Source organism: Lepidochelys olivacea (genome assembly GCF_965140295.1).
Source record: "Lepidochelys olivacea isolate rLepOli2 genome assembly, chromosome: 3".
Classification (NCBI taxonomy): domain Eukaryota; kingdom Metazoa; phylum Chordata; order Testudines; family Cheloniidae; genus Lepidochelys; species Lepidochelys olivacea.
This window is the reverse complement of record NC_140413.1, coordinates 206,506,321-206,525,764: the sequence shown is the minus strand read 5'-3', so window position 1 is coordinate 206,525,764 and position 19,444 is coordinate 206,506,321. Positions and strand designations below refer to the sequence as shown.

The window sequence follows — 19,444 nt, the reverse complement described above, 5'->3', positions numbered from 1 at the left end:
GCTTCCCTGGAGGCAGAGGAGCTCTGCCATGGAGAGTAACATTAAGTCATGGTACACCCACCTCTTTTAAAGGAGAACATACTGAAAACAAAGGCTGTTCTCCAACTCCTCCCCGTCCAGCAGGTCATGCCTTCTGTTTCGCATACTACTGAAATCACACATCTGGTTGGTGTATAGATGCTGTTCACAGTTATGTTGCTGTGGGAACATACTATGCAGTTACATTACCATTCCTTGCGCATCCCCCAAATCCCATTTCAACATAAATTGCACTCACAGTATTCCTCTTTGCGCTGCAGAAACATAGGGTGCCGGAGGTAATTATGCCAAAAGTGATCTCTAAAAGGCATTGCAAAAAGGCATCCAAAAATAAAAGAAGAAATAAGCAAATACCTTCAAACAAATGTCTTAATTTGTCATACAAAGTCTACACATTAATATTAAAAAATGAATAAGCAAGAATCAAATCCTGTGTTACACCAGAGGGCAGAGTTACTAGCACAACAAGCCAGCTATCTCACATTTCAACTGGCAAATTCCACTGTACTTCAAAAAACAAAACAAACAAACAAACAATCAAGCAGAAAAAAACCACACCCAATGGACGCCTGACAGCCTGTTTTGAAGATCCCAATAGTCACATCACAATTATGGATAGAAAAATCTCTTTTCCAAAGCATGCATCTTTAAACAAGGAAAAATAACCATGAATAGAACTGAAAAGCAATGATTTCCAGTGCCACTTAAGGAAATGGAAAACATAAATGGATTGTGGTGCAGTTTGAATGCTCCTTTTTTATTCTCAACTGCATTGTCCAGATTACGACAAACTCCAAGGCACTCAGATACAAAGCTCCATAATGAGCTGATCGTGCTATTATCATGCTTAGTCACCCAGGTTTTTTTTTCAGAATTAAAATATCAACTTTTCTTCTCATTGATTACTTTGAACATTACAACAGGCCCTTTGTGAGGTATAATATTCTTTGCCCTAAATATAGGGTTTTTTTTTTAAATAAAAAGCAACACCTACAAATATATACAAATACAAGGCATGCCAGAATGCTTGGTCCCAGCCTGGTGTTTGCACAATATGTTTAAAATGGCAAATGCTTAAAACAGAAATAGTCTTGGTTTTGAGTTGAAAATATACTCTAAAACAAGCCATTTCATTATAAAATAATAATATGGCTGTAATAATTCAGAATTATTTTTGGCAGAATAAAGTCAAATGATTGCTAGGAAAGATGATCTTGACTCATAGCCTTCCCCATAGGTTATGCTAGTATCAGTCACTGACAGTATCCATTGTGACATTGATTTAACAACAAGGCAAGATATGACCTATCCTATTTATCTCTGTCACAACTTGATCTCTATTCACTAGAAATGATGGAAGGCAACAATGTCTGAATGATGCAGGCCCAGTGACACTGAACACATGGTAGACTACAACATTGTTTTGCATTTGCCTTGGTATGAAAAAAAAGCAGTCAAAAGGAACCATACATATATCAACTCATGTGGCAAAGACCGATAGAATAAAACAATAAAGATCACTAAACCCTTCATTACATGTTAGCTCTGTGATCAGCAAGTAAGCACTAACTATTTAATTAGTCAACTAATTAGTGACAGGCAACATGGAAAGCTTCAGATGTTCTCAGACAAATGTAAAGATAAAAAGCCTAATTAAACAGCAAGCATTATGCTCGCTATTGCCAAACAGGACAGATGTGCAGGATATTATGCAATAGCGTGCTGCCAGATAACAGAAGTTGTAGTTGGTCTGTTGCAAATAGTGCTTTAAAAAAAACCCTAGTATTTCTAAGCTATTCTTAGATACCTTCAGAGGGAAGCTGATTTCTTGACAGGAAATCGGGGATTTAGCAAATTAATGAGACCATCTAATTTTAAGACCAGATTCAATGTCTTACTGAAATAAACTTTAAGACTATGATCCTTTAAGTGCCAAAATATGTTCTATTCTGTGTCATCGTTTTACATTTTGTGATCTCAGCAACCTCTTATCTGTTATGTGTACAGTACATTTATGTATATAGAGTTCAGAGAATAAGTCATTGTTTATACCACAGGTTGGATTAACAAGGTTTTAAAATCATGGATTAAAAGGAACTTTTTTCATAATGAGGACACAATAACACTTCCCCCACCTAAATGCAAAGAGATGAATAAAAAGCGAATTGGTTCATTGTACTGGAACCAATGACAAGATACTGCCGTGAGGAAACTTTCTGGGATCTTGTAGCCAAACTCCAATCAACTGTTGGCAGAGCGTGCTAGTTAGCATGCTGTATAGTGAATCATATGCTGGAATAAACTAAAAATGACATAACATGAATTATTTTCTTCCCTGGCCTAACTTTACTATTGTAACTGCCATTCTTAAATACTGTCTGACACTAAATGTTTGTGGAACACTAGAATAAATGAAAAACAACAAATCAGGTACTCCGAGGGATGGGGGGCTAGGATATTTTTTCAGAGTATGTCAATATGTAAGAAAATGCATAAAATATAATGCTATAAACTATGTTCAAGTGGAAATGTTGTTGAGGCAACAGTGATTAAAATGAGATGTCTTTTTCATTCTATACTCAGTTTCCAGTTGCTCATAATTTTCTCAAATCAAATATTTAACTCAGGTTGGCATTTCTCTTGCTTGATCTCAGCTTCAAGGTCTTTTTTTTAAACTCTGAACTAAGTACTTACTTTTAAAAACAGAATTCACACTTGAAAAATACTTTCAGATGCTGTTTTTGCTGCTGAACAATTCAAATATGGCTTTGTTTTATAACTTTAAATTTAGCATGTATATGCCAGTATATCTCAGTAAGGAATGCATATTTTACCAAGTTTGAAATGAGGAAGTTAAGAGCAATTTAAAATTTTATAATGCACATGATCAGTACATTAAGTTCACTGCAGTGATTATTTTAATAATTACAGTAGATATTTCAATATCCAGTGACATAAATGGAAGCATGTATATTTATTCCAATATGACTATAGCTCCATAATAGGAAACATTTCAAGGATCACACACTAAAATAGATTCAGGTAGAACCAGATCTTGCATTCCGTATACCCCAAACTTCCAAAAAAATCCATTGTTGCCAACTGTCCAGGTTTAGTCACAAGTTTCATGGTATTTGGTATTTTTCTTAAAGCCTCAGCTCCTGGAATTGTGTAATCAGAATCTCAGCTTTAAAAAAAGAACATTTCTAGAACTCATAGTTGTAGACAAAAGCTTAAAAACATAAGCCCTAAAAGCTCAAAAACCAGAAGGCAAATAAAAATAACCCAATACTTAGTTCAAAAATCTCATTACTTTTAAGCCAATCGCATGGTTTTGGGGGGTCCTGACATGATTTTTTTTTTTATATCTTGGTGTTCACAACACTGAGGATGTAAGATTGTATATTTTTACTTGATGTCTGATCAAACTCTCAGACTAAGTATTTCAATGCAAAAAAAAAAAAAGTCCATCTTTTAAAAATCTGTCCCTGGTACTTCTTTAGTTTGAGTCAATCCAAAATCGTCTTTTCTTCTGACATTCTACAACAAACGGTAGGCAAGAGCACCAATGCGACAGTTTGGAGTGGGGACAACAACAGGGACTGACATGTTGCTGGGTTGAACTGCTTCTCCACAAAAAGAGCATTGTTAGGCTGCTGCCTCTGCTTTAGGGCTGGTGTACATGCAAACATTGTGCTGGTTTAACAAAAGGTGTGATGTTGCACTACCTTGTCTGAATCCTAGACAGTGCCCTAACTCCTGTCTTTGTGTGAGGAGAAGCATATAATTGCATTGGCCAGGAGGAGCCCTGGGTATGAATTGTGGGAGTCACAATTCCTTCCCTGCTTGCCCTTGCTCCTGCAGGGAAGCTAATTACTGTAGCAATTTATGGTGCTACTCATTCCCCCCCTACTAGTTCAGCTCTGCTGGCTGATGAACTTACGGGGCAGAACCAAGGCTCTGCTTGCTTCCTCTCTTTTGCCCCTTCCCACACATTTGATTAGGGCTGGGGTGTAGTGGCTGCCTGAAGCCTGCTTTCACACCTGTATCTGGACTCACAATCGGGGAAGGCCATGCAGCTGATGAAGGTGGGTCTTCACTCTCCTGTGTAACTGCCTAGGAATGATTGACAGTTGTGCCCTTTTTGGTCAATTCTCGAAGAAAAAATTCTCACTCTTGTGTGGACTAAACTAAAATTACTTTTGAGCTAAAACTAACATCTAAAGCAGGAGCCTGAACTCAGGAAAAAGGAGCGGGAGTCATTTATTTGGATAATGGCACATGGAAAATAAGAACCACTGCACTCACATTCACTGGGGTAAAACATTAGGGCTATAAACCCTCATATTTCAGGGCATGAACCAACCACTTGCTGAAGGAAGGGGTGTTAGAAAGAAGCTTCTCTAGAGGGTATAATAGTCCACTATAGGATTCTCTGAAGCAGCTGGTACTGCCCCCTGTCAGACAGAACACAGAATTAGCCATTGGTCTGATTCAGTATGGCAATTACGGGTGTTCCTACAACCTCCTGATATTCACTCTGTGAGTGAAAATGAGGGACTTAAGAAGCATTTTCTAATAAAATAATATAATACAAAATATACTTCAGCATTTTGGAGGATGGACCTCAAAGCACATTTTTACATTTGGATGATAAGAACTGATGCTAGAATCTGCCCTATTCAAACAGTGAAAGCACTGAATGTCCTAGAAAAATAACTGGAGCACTCTGCCTCAAATGGATTTTCCACAAACTACAGTGTTACTGCCACATTTTATACTACAATGCAATATAGCACCAAGAAGCAGTTTTCTACATCTTTGAAACAAGTAGATATAATTCAGTATTTAATGAAAAATATATTTCCTCAGTCTCAAACAGGTTGAAATCACTTCTAAAATCTAGTTGTAATGACTGTATGCAGGTAAGTGAATTATATTTGTGTGTTTCTATGGTGACTACTAATGTAAAATAATTAAGTAGGAAGAAAAATGAGGAGAAAACTACTTCCTCTTTTAAGGATTAGGGGGTTTATAAATTGATTCAATCTAGTTATTTTTAGTACATGTAACCTTTGCAAACAATGGTAGAAAATTGTGAATATATTAAATTAAATTGTATTAAAAGGTCTCTGCATTGACCAGGAGACTTTCTTTATCAACTGCTGATATGAAAATTAAAACTTAGCTTGTTAAACTTATACTACATTAATATAAAAATATGTAAAAATCTGATGCTGAATACTAGCTCCTTTGATTCTTTGAGTTCTTAATGGTTCTTATGTGGCAGCACTCAAGTTTCATGAATCTGAAAGTTCCAATTATATTGTCTTCAAGACCAGTACTCCTAAATATCACACAAACAGATCTTGTGAGAACTCTTAATTAGAACACAGCTGGAATAAGGCTTACTGCTGAAAAGTCTTGTCTGTGGAACTCTCTCAGAGCTGTAAAAGTAAATTGTCAAGGATACAATTGATTTTTGTATGAAAAATGCTGTACAAATGGGAAGGATACTCTAGTGGTTAAGGTGTTGGACTGGAACTCATAAGATGTGGGTTCAACTCCCAGCTTTGTCACAGGCCTCTTGTGTGACCTTGGGCAAGTCACTTAATCTCACTGTACCTCAGTTCTTCATTTGTAAAATGGGGATACTACTACTTTTCTCCCACCCTTTGTCTGTCTTGTCTATTTACCCTGTAAGCTTGTCAGGGACTGTGTCTTCCTTTTGTGTGCAGTGCCTAGCATAATGGGGCACTGGAAACAGCTAGGCTCGCTGGATGGTACTATAATATAAATTAGTAACAACATTGCAAGAGTCATATACATAACACAGTTACAGAGTTTAGTAAGTAACAGCACATGGTGAGAAACAGAAAAAAGAGTAACAGCTAAAAAACGCATTGGGATAGAGAGCCTAAGGTGCAGTGGGCAGAAGCACCAGAGGAGAAGGGCCTTACACCAACGGGGGATACACTGCGTCGAATGTTAGAAAGAAAGGCATTGGCAGCCCGGAAGAGGGAGTGGGAAAGGGAGCTATTCTGTCAATTGCTTATAACAGTGCAATACCATTCATAAAGGGCTTTATTCCCCCCCCCCCGCAATGCTATACAGATATTTCTAATTGTAATATCAACAACAGTGGTAGTAGAAACAGCCCTGAACTCAGCTCTTAGCAGGCACAGAGTCATTAAACTGGCAATATTTTTTTCCATTATTTTGTTTCTGTAACAAATACTTTGCTGTGTGGATTCTACTCAGAATCTGGCATCTAAAACTTTATACTGGTTTTTAAAAAGTTTTTCAACACAAATTTAAGCATTTTAAATCTGCTTGAAAATGCACTCATATGGAAAAGACATTCATATCACAAGATATGAAAATTATACAAACATTTTCTTTAAGAAGAGTGCTCCAAGAACAATGACAATAAGAAAGGTAGACATAAAATTAGACCTCTTTTACTTTAATAGATTGTATGTGCTGTAGGAGAACGGGATTCTTGTTTTGATGTGTATGAGATCATGATAATCATGGAATAAACTTGTTTATTTCTCCATCCATCGAATAAACATAGTTTATTATGAATCTTTGATCTTCTCTCCTGAATTCCGCTCATCCACGTCATCATTACACGAGGACTGCTACTAATCCTGTCAAGTAATTTTAACACAGCCAAAATTTTGTTTAGGAAAATATCCTATCACAAAAAACATTTATTTGTCCCCATTTATGGCAGCTAAGAACAGATGAGTGCAAGGACCAAAAATGACCTTGGTCTCTGGTCCAAACCTTGCAATATTTGGTCCTGGAGCAGTGACGGTTTTAAATTCTGAGCCATTAGGATTTCATGAGCCATAAGGATTAGAAATGAGTGTGGAGAACTATAAATTAACCAGACCGGAAGCAGCATTTGTATTTAGCCTTGGCAGGTCACAAGATAATGGTCATTAAAATCTCAACAGTCTAAGTCAAGGTTAGAAAGTACTAGCTATTAAAAATATTAGTACTTGTTCCCTGACTCTGCCTGCACAGTTGATTTGCTTTTGTTTGGACAACTTATAATAACCATGGCAATTTGGTTTGCAGCTTTCTGATCTACAGTGACTGACTATGCCCCTAGTGGGACCTCTGGGAGGCAGGGATTACTGGAGTGCAGCACACTCTCCCCACCCCCATCTCAGGGGCTGCAAGGGAAATGGTGTAGGGGCTAGATATGGCATCTCTGTGCTTCCTGAAGACTCCCAAATGCCAGGATAATCCTCAGCAGGAAAGATCTGATGGCTTCTATGGAAGCTGAGTGGGGCTCTGGTTTGAGCCCATTATGTATGTTCCAACTTAGCTCTGAAAATAATCCCATAATGAAGTGAAATGAAAGGAGAAGTGTTCATCTCTCTTTCTGGTACTATACAGATAGTACTGAGAAGGAAAGGTGCTAAATGTATTGCCAGCCAGGGTGGAAAACGTTCAGTACCACTCTTCTGGACTAGCTGATAAAAAAAAACCAACCCAAATACAAAAAACGCCAACAACCCTCCCACCCTGCCTGCCCCCACCCCCCTACCCCAAAACCCAACAAAAAACACAGGGCCAGCCAATCAGTGAAGAAAAAACAAACAACCAAAAAATGGCCAAGCGACACAGCAGTATGACACCCCGCCCGTCCGCCCTCCTCCCCCCCATAACCAGCCCTGGTATTGTGCAGAGCTAGCTCCAAAGGTCAACAGTACACTGGTTTATATAGAAATGGCTAGAATATTAAGCCACATCTATATTGTCTTTGCAACCAAGTCAAACAACGAATGTTCAAAGAGGACTTAGACTCAGTTGAAGCTAAAGAGTGTTCTAATATGACTGGCTGCCCAATTTTGACAGACCCAAAACATGTTCTAGAATAGGCTCTAGGCTTTTAATTTACCTCACCAAGCTTCTAACTTCAAATCCATTTGGAATGTACAAGACACACACCCTACAACATTACTGCCAAGATTCTGCAGGTAGAATACAATGTAGTTTTGCACTCTCGTTGTTCAGTCCTCCTGTGAGACCTTCAGTGGCTGATATACAGGATGTCCTTTCATTCTAAAATTTGTATTTTTAGTTCTCTCCATTGCTAGTGAGGACCTGATTTTCAGAGATGACCTTCATTTTTGTGGGCAGTTTTGCACTTGCAAACAATTACATTAGTACTTTTGAACTGCTGAATCAATTAATAGGGAGAAATTTACCTCTTTACCTCCACATATCAGACAGTCATAGATCTGACTACTAATTTTGCATCCATAATTCAAATGCAGGTGCAATTATTTTTGTGGGTGCAGAACTGCACCAAAAGAAATAGAAGCTGAGTTGAAGCTTCATTGCCGAATCAAGACCTCTAAAATTAAAAAAGTAGCTTAGTCCCCTCACTGTAGGAAAGCCAGAAAAGTTAAAAAACTTACCAAAAAATCAGTGTTTCTAGAAAGGAGATTCCAACATTTGATGCACCAACCACCACAATTCTAGCATTGACAGACACTTTAGGCTCTAGCATCAGCTTTCGATTTATGTGGTTCAAAGCATAGCTTAACTGTAAAAGAAACCAAAAACAAGACATACTGTATAGACATGTGTACAAACCCAGGAGAAACCAGCTAAGAATCATTAGAATGTTAGTAATGCATTATCTTCCATTTTTCTAAAACTATTGTTATGGCTTATCAACATGACCAACATTATGAATTGCCCCAGACATACCACAAATCAACCTAGTGGCTAAACATTTCTGAGTAAGTATACACGTTTAACATGCTACAGAAAAGTACTAGAACTTAATGTTCCAACTTCTCTTGGAGAAGAGGTTATGAAGTATTTGTTGGTGGCTAGAGACTGAACTTGGAGAGTTTTCTATGATTTATTAACATTCACCTGGCACCTAGGAGCATATGTTCATATAATCTTTTGATTATTTTTATGCTTTCTGGAGCAATTGTTTTAGATTTTACCTTTTTTTAATTCATGGGAATATCTTTACCTGAAGCATAAATTTAACATAGTTTTAATATTTTGGATTTTTCTGTGTTCAAGCAGCACACTGAGAAATGGCTTCTAAAATCATTTTTCCAAATAAAGAAAAGTTAGACTGAGGGCCAGATCCTCAGCTGGTATAAATCAGCTCATCTTCATTGATTTCAATGGAGCTATGCCAATTTACACCAACTGAAGATCTGGTCAGCAGACTTTAAATAATTAATTCATAGTTTCTCATGTTCACTTCTTCCTAAAGTATACACTGGTTGAAACAGTAAAACTTGGTATAGTCATCTTTACTGGTGTCCTTTGGTTTCGCTAACCAACAGAGGGTGCCAGAAAATATGTGAGAGAGGGGTCAAGAGATAATAGTGCACTTGACAGAAAATCTCTGCAGTGTGCTATATATAGTTTTCAGTTTTCTCATGGAAAGCAGAGAGGCTTTTTCCATTTTGAAGCATTACACACTTTGCATTTTAGTTATTGCTTTGGGTTGCACAAACTTCACATGCCATAGAATGTATAATTGTAAATTCACATGTGCGTTGAAGGGAGAAATAGGAAACAGAACTACTTTTATTATTCATGAGACACTCTTCTCTTGCTCTACATTTCTGCAGACACACTTATTCAGGATACAATCTAAAACTTCTAACAGGTTTTCCTCTATTACCTTTAGGAGACAAGAGGGGGAAAACAACATTTATTCTTCCAAATAAATTATTCTTACAAAGATTTCTATGTATTTAGATTAGAGAATATTTCTCTTCATATAAATTAGTTGACACAATTGCTTGATGTGTTAAAAATCAAGCGTCAACAAACAAGGTGACTTTAAAGAGGCTGGCCATGCCAGGAACTACAAATGTGAAAGGTTTGGAGAAGTCTTTTTGTACCAGACAAGGTATTTTATAATCTTTGAAATCCAGAGATAAATGTATGTTAAATGCATGTTTTTGCCCTTCCACTTTTGTTTTCTTTTTTTTTTTTTTTTACTGCCAGATAAATGTTCCTCCAACTGTATTTTTGTATGGTACAATGATGACATCCAGTGGCCAGTTAGTTTAATCTCAGTTATGGGATTTCCCTAAGAATATTCCAGAAGATATTCTAGGAAGTTTACCATTCTGATTAGGATTTACGCAATCACCACAGATGTCAAACATATCAAATCTAGCACATCTTCCATATGATTCCGAACTGTTCAGCTGCTACCCATGTTTAGAGAAATGGTTTGATCATGAAGAAGACTGCAACACTGTCAGAACTTTTGCTTTACTGAGTATTTCACAAATTTCTGCTAACCATTTTAAACAATTTAACTCAAAAACAGTAGTATTTCACCTACTTAGACATTTGTTTTAGCAAGATTTGTTATAATAAACTCCATGTTTAAGGAAAATGATTTTATGAACATGAAAATATAAAATGTTTCAACATTTCAGACGTTTGAATGCATTTATAATGTAACAAAAAGTGAAAATCTTTTGAAACGAAATTCGAGAAATCAGGAAACAAAGTTCAAATTATTAATGGATTGTCTTTACAGCAGAGTTTTGTTTAAAAAATAAAACGTGCATATTTATACCTTTATGCAATATGATAAATGTAATATTTTGGGGGCCAACCCTGCAAGTGCTCTACATGGAACTCCCACTGGACTTCCGTTGTTCTACACATGGGCGACTGCAGTCAGGGCCTTGAACTTTAAATTTCAGCTGCTAGGATTCCTGATCAGGAACCCCTTGACTCTTTAAATATACTTTAAGCAACACTATGAACTTGAAATCTGGTCAGTTTAAAAAAAAACAAATTAAAGGTAGCTTCAGGTATTACATCTATCCATGACAGGTTTCAGAGTAGCAGCCGTGTTAGTCTGTATTCGCAAAAAGAAAAGGAATACTTGTGGCACCTTAGAGACTAACAAATTTATTTGAGCATAAGCCACTGAATGCATCAGCTGTAGCTCACAAAAGCTTATGCTCAAATAAATTTGTAAATCTATCCATGAGTCACTCTGACAATTTTTGTGGTTGTACAATCACATTTCTGATAACAGTTTCCTCTCACCTTTTGCTCTGTGAAAGACCCAGACAAACAACGGAAAGTCAGTAAGGTCCTACTACCAGATAGGGGCAGATCCTCAGCAGCTGTAACTGTCAGAGCTCCATTGAAGTCAATGGAGCTACGACAATTATGAGCTATGACAATCTGATGATCTGCCCCATGGTAAGTAGCCCCTTTTATTTTGATGGGAATGCTCACATATTTAAAGTTAAGTGCATATTAAGATATTTGTAGGGATTGAGGCCTAATTAATAACAGAGGCAGGAATCAGCTGAACTACCTATTCAGAACATGCTGTCAGATGCACAAAGTAAACAAATTGAAAAAATAGAGAAAAACATTCTTCTAATTTCATTCAGCTGTTATTTTAGGTGTTATTTTTACTAATGGGGGCGGGGGGAGTTTCAGGCAGAACTATGAATTTTAAGTTGGTGGTGTTCCTTTAGTTATTTGAACCAACAGCTGCACTATATAGCAGTGTGGCCTAGTGAATAGAGCACTGGACTGGGATTCAAGAGACCTGGGTTCTATTTCCAGCTCTACAACTGGCCTGCTGGGTGACCTTGGGCAGGCCACAGTGCCACTCTGTGCCTCAGTTTCCCTTTCTGTAAGATGGGGATAATGATTCTGAACCCCTTTGTAATGTGCTTGAGAGCTACTGATGAAAAGCATTATTTGAGAGCTAGGTATTATCGCAACAAAAAGTTTAAACAACAAACATACAAATCACGATTAAAACTGCTTTTCAATGTTCATCATCTACATTTTTCACCCAAAATACTGTTTGGATGTTCTAATACACATGCTTCTATTCTCACATTTAAAGCACTTTGTCCCATATCTTCAAAGGCATTTAGGCACCTACTCCCATGGGAGTTAGGCACCTAAATAGGTTCGATGAGCTAGATCTTTCTGACTGGCAGACAATGTTAGAGAGCAGGGGTGAAATCCTGGCTCCAATGAAATCAGTAGCTTTGTCATTTACTTCAACGTGACCAATATTTCACCCCAGTTTGGGAGGGCTTGGATGTTACACACCATTGTACTTCCTGTTATATTGCAGACAGCTGCAGGGGCACAGGAGCCAGCAAACACAGCTGTAAACAGGGGAGTTTGAGGGGGCGTTTGAGGGGGCAGAGGAACAGACAGGCTAGTGAAGGGAGTGTGTGGTGGTCTGGCAGTGTTTTGGTGCTCGCTGGGGGTTTGTGTTGCTCTGCGTGGTGGTGTTTTGGTTTGGTTTGTGTTTCCCAGACTAACAGGACTTAGGTGGGAAGGCTATGACAGACCAGAGGCAGCAGTGATAGTGACCCAAGCAGTGGAAGACACAATGAAGATGACTGGATGTAGAAGCTGCGGCATGTACATGATCCTGGAGGGGGGACCTGAAAAGAGTTTTGTCTGCATGAAGTGCCGCCTGATAGAGCTGATGGAAAAGAAGATCGGAGGATAAGAGATGCAGGTGGAGACTCTGGTTGAGTTTAGAAGGGGGCTTGAGCAGATGATGGAGCAAAGACATGAGGCGGCTGAAGGGAAAAGCTCAGACTTGCGGATTGAAGCAGGACCAAAGAACTCTGAGGGGATACTGCTGGGTGAGGAAAGTGGACAGTGGAAGCATGTGACTAAGAGAACCACGCAGAGGAAAAGATGGGGCAGTGAAGGAAAAACAGTGCTCAGGAACAGGTTTCCAGAGTTGGAACATGAAGAAGGGGCACAGCAGGTGGTCACTGAAGGTGAGAGGGCAAGGAAGAAGAGAAGAGCAGATAGTCCTATAGGAAGAGGGCAAGAGTCAATGGAGATAACACGAAATATGAGCCCCAGGAGGATACGGGATGGGCTGAAGAGGATTGTAAGGGACAATAGGAATCGAGAGGACTTGCAACCAGATGGAACAGGGGATAGACTGGAGAATCGCACCATCGCCAGGAAAAGGCAGATCTACGTGATTGGGGACTCATTACTGAGAAGAATAGACAGGACTGTAACAAGAGCTGATCCAGAGAACAGAAGGGTGTGCTGCCTGCCGGGTACTAAGATACAGGGTGTGGACCTGAGGCTGAAGGGGATCCTAATGGGAGCGGGAAAGAATCCACTGATTTTTCTTCATGTGGGAACAAATGATATGGCTAGATTCTCGCCAGAACGTATCAACCGAGACTATGCCAGACTGGGGAAGTCGCTTAAGGAAATCTAGGCTCAGGTGATCTTCCATGGGATTCTGCCTGTTCCTAGAGAAGGGCAACAAAGGTGTGACAAGATTATGATGCTCAACAGATGGCTCAGGCAGTGGTGCTATAAGGAGGGCTTTGGGATGTATGGTCACTGGGAAGCATTCATGAACAGAGGACTGTTCTCTCGGGATGGCCTTCACCCGAGTAAGGAGGGAAATAAACTTCTAGGATGGCACAACAGATCAAGAGAGCTTTAAACTAGGAATTCGGGGGAGATGGTTGGGAGATGTCCAGGTAATCTCCAAGCCAGATTTTCTCTGTCAGAGGGAAGAAAACAAAGTAAGAAAGGATACAGCTGTGGGTAGGAGAATGGACATAAGGCGGAAGGGCAGCGTACATACCAATCTAATAGGTAATATTGGCGGTAGAATGTCTGTGCCCAATTGGGTAAAGAATGTGAGCGAAGCCAAACAGCAAAAATTAAGATGTTTGTATACTAATGCGAGGAGCCTAGGTAACAAAATGGAGGAACTAGATCTACCGGTGCAGGAAGTGAAACCAGATATTATCGGGATAACAGAAACATGGTGGAATAGCAGTCATGACTGGACAACAGGTATTGAAGGGTATGTGCTGTTTAGGAAAGACAGAAATAAAGGCAAAGGTGGTGGAGTAGCATTGTATATCAATGATGACGTAGACTGTAAAGAAATAAGAAGTGATGGAATGGATAAGACAGAGTCTGTCTGGGCAAAAATCACATTGGGGAAGAAAGCTATTAGAGCCTCCCCTGGGATAATGCTTGGGGAGTGCTATAGACCGCCGGGATCCAGTCTGGATATGGATAGAGACCTCTTTAATGTTTTTAATGAAGTAAATACTAATGGGAATTGTGTGATCATGGGAGATTTTAACTTCCCAGATATAGACTGGAGGAGAAGTGCTCAGATTTTCCTGGATACAATAGCTGATGGATTCCTTCACCAAGTAGTTGCTGAACCAACAAGAGGGGATGCCATTTTAGATTTGGTTTTGGTGAGCAGTGAGGACCTCATAGAAGAACAACAACCTTGGTTCGAGCGATCATGAGCTAATTCAGTTCAAACTGAATGGAAGGATAAAGAAAAATAGATTTGTGACTAGGGTTTTTGATTTCAAAAGAGCTAACTTAAAAAAATTAAGGAAATTAGTTATGGAAGTGGATTGGACTGAAGAACTTGTGGATCTAAAGGCAGAGGAGGCCTGGAATTACTTCAAGTCAAAGTTACAGAAACAATCAGAAGCCTGCATCCCAAGAAAGGGGAAAAAATTCATAGGCAGGAGTTGTAGACCAAAATGGACAAGCAAGCATCTCAGAGAGGTGATTAAGAAAAAGCAGAAAGCCTACAAGGAGTGGAAGATGGGAGGGATTAGCAAGGAAAGCTACCTTACTGAGGTCAAAACACGTAGGGATAAAGTGAGAAAGGCCAAAAGCCATGTAGATTTGGACCTTGCAAAGGGAATTAAAACCAATACTAAAAGGTTCTATAGCCATATAAATAAGAAGAAAACAAAGAAAGAAGAAGTGGGACTGCTAAACATTGAGGATGGAGTGGAGGTTAAGAATAATCTAGGCATGGCCCAATATCGAAACAAATCCTTTGCCTCAGTCTTTAATGAGGCTAATGAGGAGCTTACAGCTAATGGTAGGATGACAAATGGGAATGAGGATATGGAAGTAGATATTACCACATCCAAGGTAGAAGCCAAACTCCAACAGCTTAATGGGACTAAATCAGGGGGACTGGATAATCCTCATCCAAGAATATTAAAGGAACTGGCACATGAAATTGCAAGCCCATTAGCAAGAATTTTTAATGAATCTGTAAACTCAGGGGTTGTACCGTATGACTGGAGAATTGCAAACATAGTTCCTATTTTTAAAAAAGGAAAAAAAAGTGATCTGGGTAACTACAGGCCTGTTAGTTTCACATCTGTAGAAAGCAAGGTCTTGGAAAAATTTTGAAGGAGAAAATAGTTAAGGACATTGAGGTCAATGGTAATTGGGACAAAATACAACATGGCTCTACAAAAGGTAGATTGTGTCAAATCAACCTGATCTCCTTCTTTGAGAAGGTAACAGTTTTTTTAGACAAAGGAAATGCAGTGGATCTAATTTACCTCAATTTCAGTAGGCATTTGATACAGTTCCACATGGGGAATTATTAGCTAAATTGGAAAAGATGGGGATCAATATGAAAATTGAAAGGTGGATAAGGAACTGGTTAAAGGGGAGACTACAATAGGACACACTGAAAGGTGAACTGTCAGGCTGGAAGGAGGTTACTAGTGGAGTTCCTCAGGGATCGGTTTTGGGACCAATCTTATTTCATCTTTTTATTACTGACCTTGGCACAAAAAGCGGGAATATGCTAATAAAGTTTGCGGATGACACAAAGCTGGGAGGTATTGCCAATACAGAGAAGGACCGGGATATCATACAGGAAGATCTGGATGACCTTGTAAACTGGAGTAATAGTAATAGGATAAAATTTAATAGTGAAAAGTGCATCATCATACATTTAGGGATTAATAACAAGAATTTTAGTTATAAACTGGGGACGCATCACTTGGAAGTAACAGAGGAGGAGGAGGACCTCAGAATATTGGTTGATCACAGGATGACTATGAGCCGCCAATGTGATGTGGCCGTGAAAAAAGCTAATGCGGTCTTGGGATGCATCAGGCGAGGTATTTCCAGTAGAGATAAGGAGGTGTTAGTACTGTTATATAAGGCACTGGTGAGACCTCATCTGGAATATTGTGTGCAGTTCTGGTCTCCCATGTTTAAGAAGGATGAATTCAAACTGGAACAGGTACAGAGAAGGGCTACCAGGATGATCTGAGGAATGGAAAACCTGTCTTATGAAAGGAGACTCAAAGAGCTTGGCTTGTTTAGCCTAACCAAAAGAAGGTTGAGGGGAGATAGGTTTGCTCTCTATAAATATATCAGAGGGATAAATACTACAGAGGGAGAAGAATTATTTAAGCTCAGTACCAATGTGGACACAAGAACAAATGGATATAAACTGGCCATCAGGAAGTTTAAATCTGAAAATAGACAAAGATTTCTAATCATCAGAGGAGTGAAGTTCTGGAACAGCCTTCCAAGGGAAGCAGTGGGGGCAAAAGACATATCTGGCTTCAAGACTAAACTCGATAAGTTTATGGAGGAGATGATATGATGGGATAGCCTAATTTTGGTAATTAACTGATCTTCAACTGTTAGTGGTAGATATGCCCAATGGCCTGTGATAGTATGTTTGATGGGGTGGTATCTCGGTTACTACAGAGAATTCTTTCCTAGATGTCTGGCTGGTGAGTCTTGCCCACATGCTCAAGGATTAGCTGATCACCATATTTGGGGTCGGGAAGGAATTTCCCCCCAGGGCAGATTGACAGAGGCCCTGAGGGGTTTTCTCCTTCCTCTGCAGCGTGGGAATGGGTCACTTGCTGGAGGATTCTCTGCACCTTGAAGACCACGATTTGAGGACTTCAGTAGCTCAGACATAAATTAGGGGTTTGTTACAGGAGTGGATGGGTGAGATTCCATGGCCTGCATTGTGCAGGAGGTCAGAGTAGACAATCATAATGGTCCCTTCTGACCTTAAAGTCTATGATTCTATGAAATTAAAAATGTCAGGCCTAAGAATGGTCTATGCAGGACTGTACTATTTTTGAATAATTCCATCGTCCGCAGAACTTTGGGAATAAGTTAGGCATGCTTGTGTGTGCAGTGAGTTATCTGTGCTTTGCAAGCACGGACTGTGGAAGGCTTTCTCCAATGTGAGTCACTGATCGCTGATTGAGCAGCAGTTTTCTAAAAAGCAGTGCCTTCTGGGGGGAAATGATTAGAAATGTATTTACTGAAATGTGGCTTTTAAACAAAACTATTAAGGTAGTAAAAAGCATATAAGGACATGAGAAACTTCTGCAAATGTAGCCAATCAACCAACAAAACTAGATAGGAATGCCAGCAGCTAATGAGATCAAAACCCAACATGCCTTATAGCAAGGCCTAAATTCAACTGTTCTCTTCCACTACAGTGCTGTTATTTTCAAAAAATGTAGCCCAACAATGAAATATAAAGCAGTAATGCAATTTGCTGGGGAAGAGTTGTACCTAATTTGTGAAATGGCTCCTGTATCAATGATACAAAGGCAACATATGAACACAATATTATGGTTTTTGTTCACCACACAATAGACCGAACACCAGCATCTGTTATCCTTCAGAAACACCTTTCTAACGCTAAGCTAATGGCCCCAGGGAGTTAGGAATTAGGTGAATTGGTCCCAGAATACCACCCTGTTTTAACAAAATGTCAGGACAAATGGCTACATATGTTCCTGTACTAGGGTCTAGAAATCCCATACTGAGCATAGATAGAGGGGGAAGGAGAGCTTCTCCTGTTTACAAGCAAACAGCTTGATCACACCCCCATGCAGCTGTCAGAGCTGCCAATCATGGAGGCAGGCACCCACAGCTGGAGCCAATAGAGAAAACAAGACCTGCTATAAAGGGGAGAGTCCAGTGCAGGAGGAGACAGAAAGACATGGGACAGTAAAGGGGTGACAGCTCTGTATGAGGCTGCTTCCAAGAAAACAGACAGGAGCCCAAAGCAGACTGCCAGCCCTAAAATAGAAGTGCTGCTAGATGTATTTAGAGGTCAGGGTCCACGAACTGCCCTGACAGAACAAACTCAGTCAGGAGAAGCAGAGACCCCTTGAAAGATCTACAGTGATTGCCTATGCCCCTCTGAGAGGCAGGGATTACTGCAGTGCAGCACACACCAGTCAGCCCCGCTCCCCTTGGTTGCAGTTAACCATTCATGCAGAAATGGGAAACCAAAAAAACCGAAACTGAACAGAACAAAACTTCCCTCCTTTTCCCCCCGCCTATATATACACACAAGAGAACTATGGAGGTGAATCAGCGATGGCAATGGCTCACTGACTCACAAACACAACAACAAGCGAGACAACAACAGCTGTTTGAACAAACGGAAGCTCATCAGTAACAGCTGTTGCAAAGGGTGGTAGATCTAGTGCTGGCTGCTACCCCTCAGAGTTCGTATCCTACAGGGTCTGCATCCCCCACAACTCAGGTAACCACTCCGACCCTGCTGCTCCCCAAGATGATGACAGACGATGACCAGAATCATTCCTGGTAACCTTTGAGAAGGTAGCCATGGCTTCCCACTGGCCTCCATCCCAGCCAGAAATCCAGCTCGTCCCACTCCTCATCAGGAAAGCCCAGGCAGCATTCTGGAGGCTTGATGACATGGTGGCCCAGGACTACAAGCAAGTCAAGGCAGCCATGTTGGACAGGTTAGACATAGATGAAGAGACCTAGCGCCAATGTTTTTGCCACAAGCGCTACCCCCGCCTCCAAGGCATGACTATGGACGATCGTCCAAAGACTTGAGGACTTCTGCTGGTGCTTGCTAAAGCCAGAGTCTTGGACCCAACCCCAGATAGGGGAACTCGTAGTTATGGAACAGTTCATACAGATTCCTCCATCTGCTGGCCGAGACTGGGTTTGTAGATCCCTACGGGTAACCCTAGTGGAGGCAATCTAATTCATGGAGGACTATATGGCTGCTCAAGCCATTTGGGGACCCTCATCGGAGGAAATAACTGCTCCAGACAAAGTGGAGAAGGAAATGGGCTGAGAATCCAAGAGTGGTGGCTCCTCTTGGGTAAAAACCAAGAAAACACAGATAGCTGACTAGTTGATGGACAAGATGGGGGCAGGCAAACACCTCAAGGTCCGTAGGTAAGACTTCCCTACAAGAGTAGGCCCACACCTTTAAGTGTTCCACCAGCGCCTTGCCCCATGCCTTTACAGAAATGAGGGCCCAGTGAAACTCAAAGGCGGTAACCCAGCCACTAGAAAATAAGGAAGACACAATAACCTGTTACTCCTGTAAACAACAGAACACAGATTTCATGACTGTCCACGCATGGAGTGTAACTTTGGAAAGGTCTTGACTGGAGAGAATAGGGCCTGGAAGAAAAGCCCAGAGAAACTCACAATCCCAGTGAAAGTGGAGGGTCAAAAGACACTGGCCCTTGTGGACTCGGGCTATGATCACACATTTATCCAGGAATGGATAGCT

The 19,444-nt window shown here is 40.1% G+C and overlaps 1 protein-coding gene across 2 annotated transcripts in view; it reads right to left on the bottom strand.

Annotated features, from left to right (window-relative positions):
• The window catches only part of CFAP61 (cilia and flagella associated protein 61), a 216,470-nt gene that overhangs the window by 111,352 nt on the left and 85,674 nt on the right, over positions 1–19,444 (bottom strand). For both annotated transcript variants that reach the window (XM_084623095.1, XM_084623096.1), the window contains exon 18: positions 8,481–8,608. In XM_084623095.1, coding sequence (XP_084479221.1) covers positions 8,481–8,608 — 128 coding nt within the window. The remainder of the gene's footprint in view (positions 1–8,480; positions 8,609–19,444) is intronic.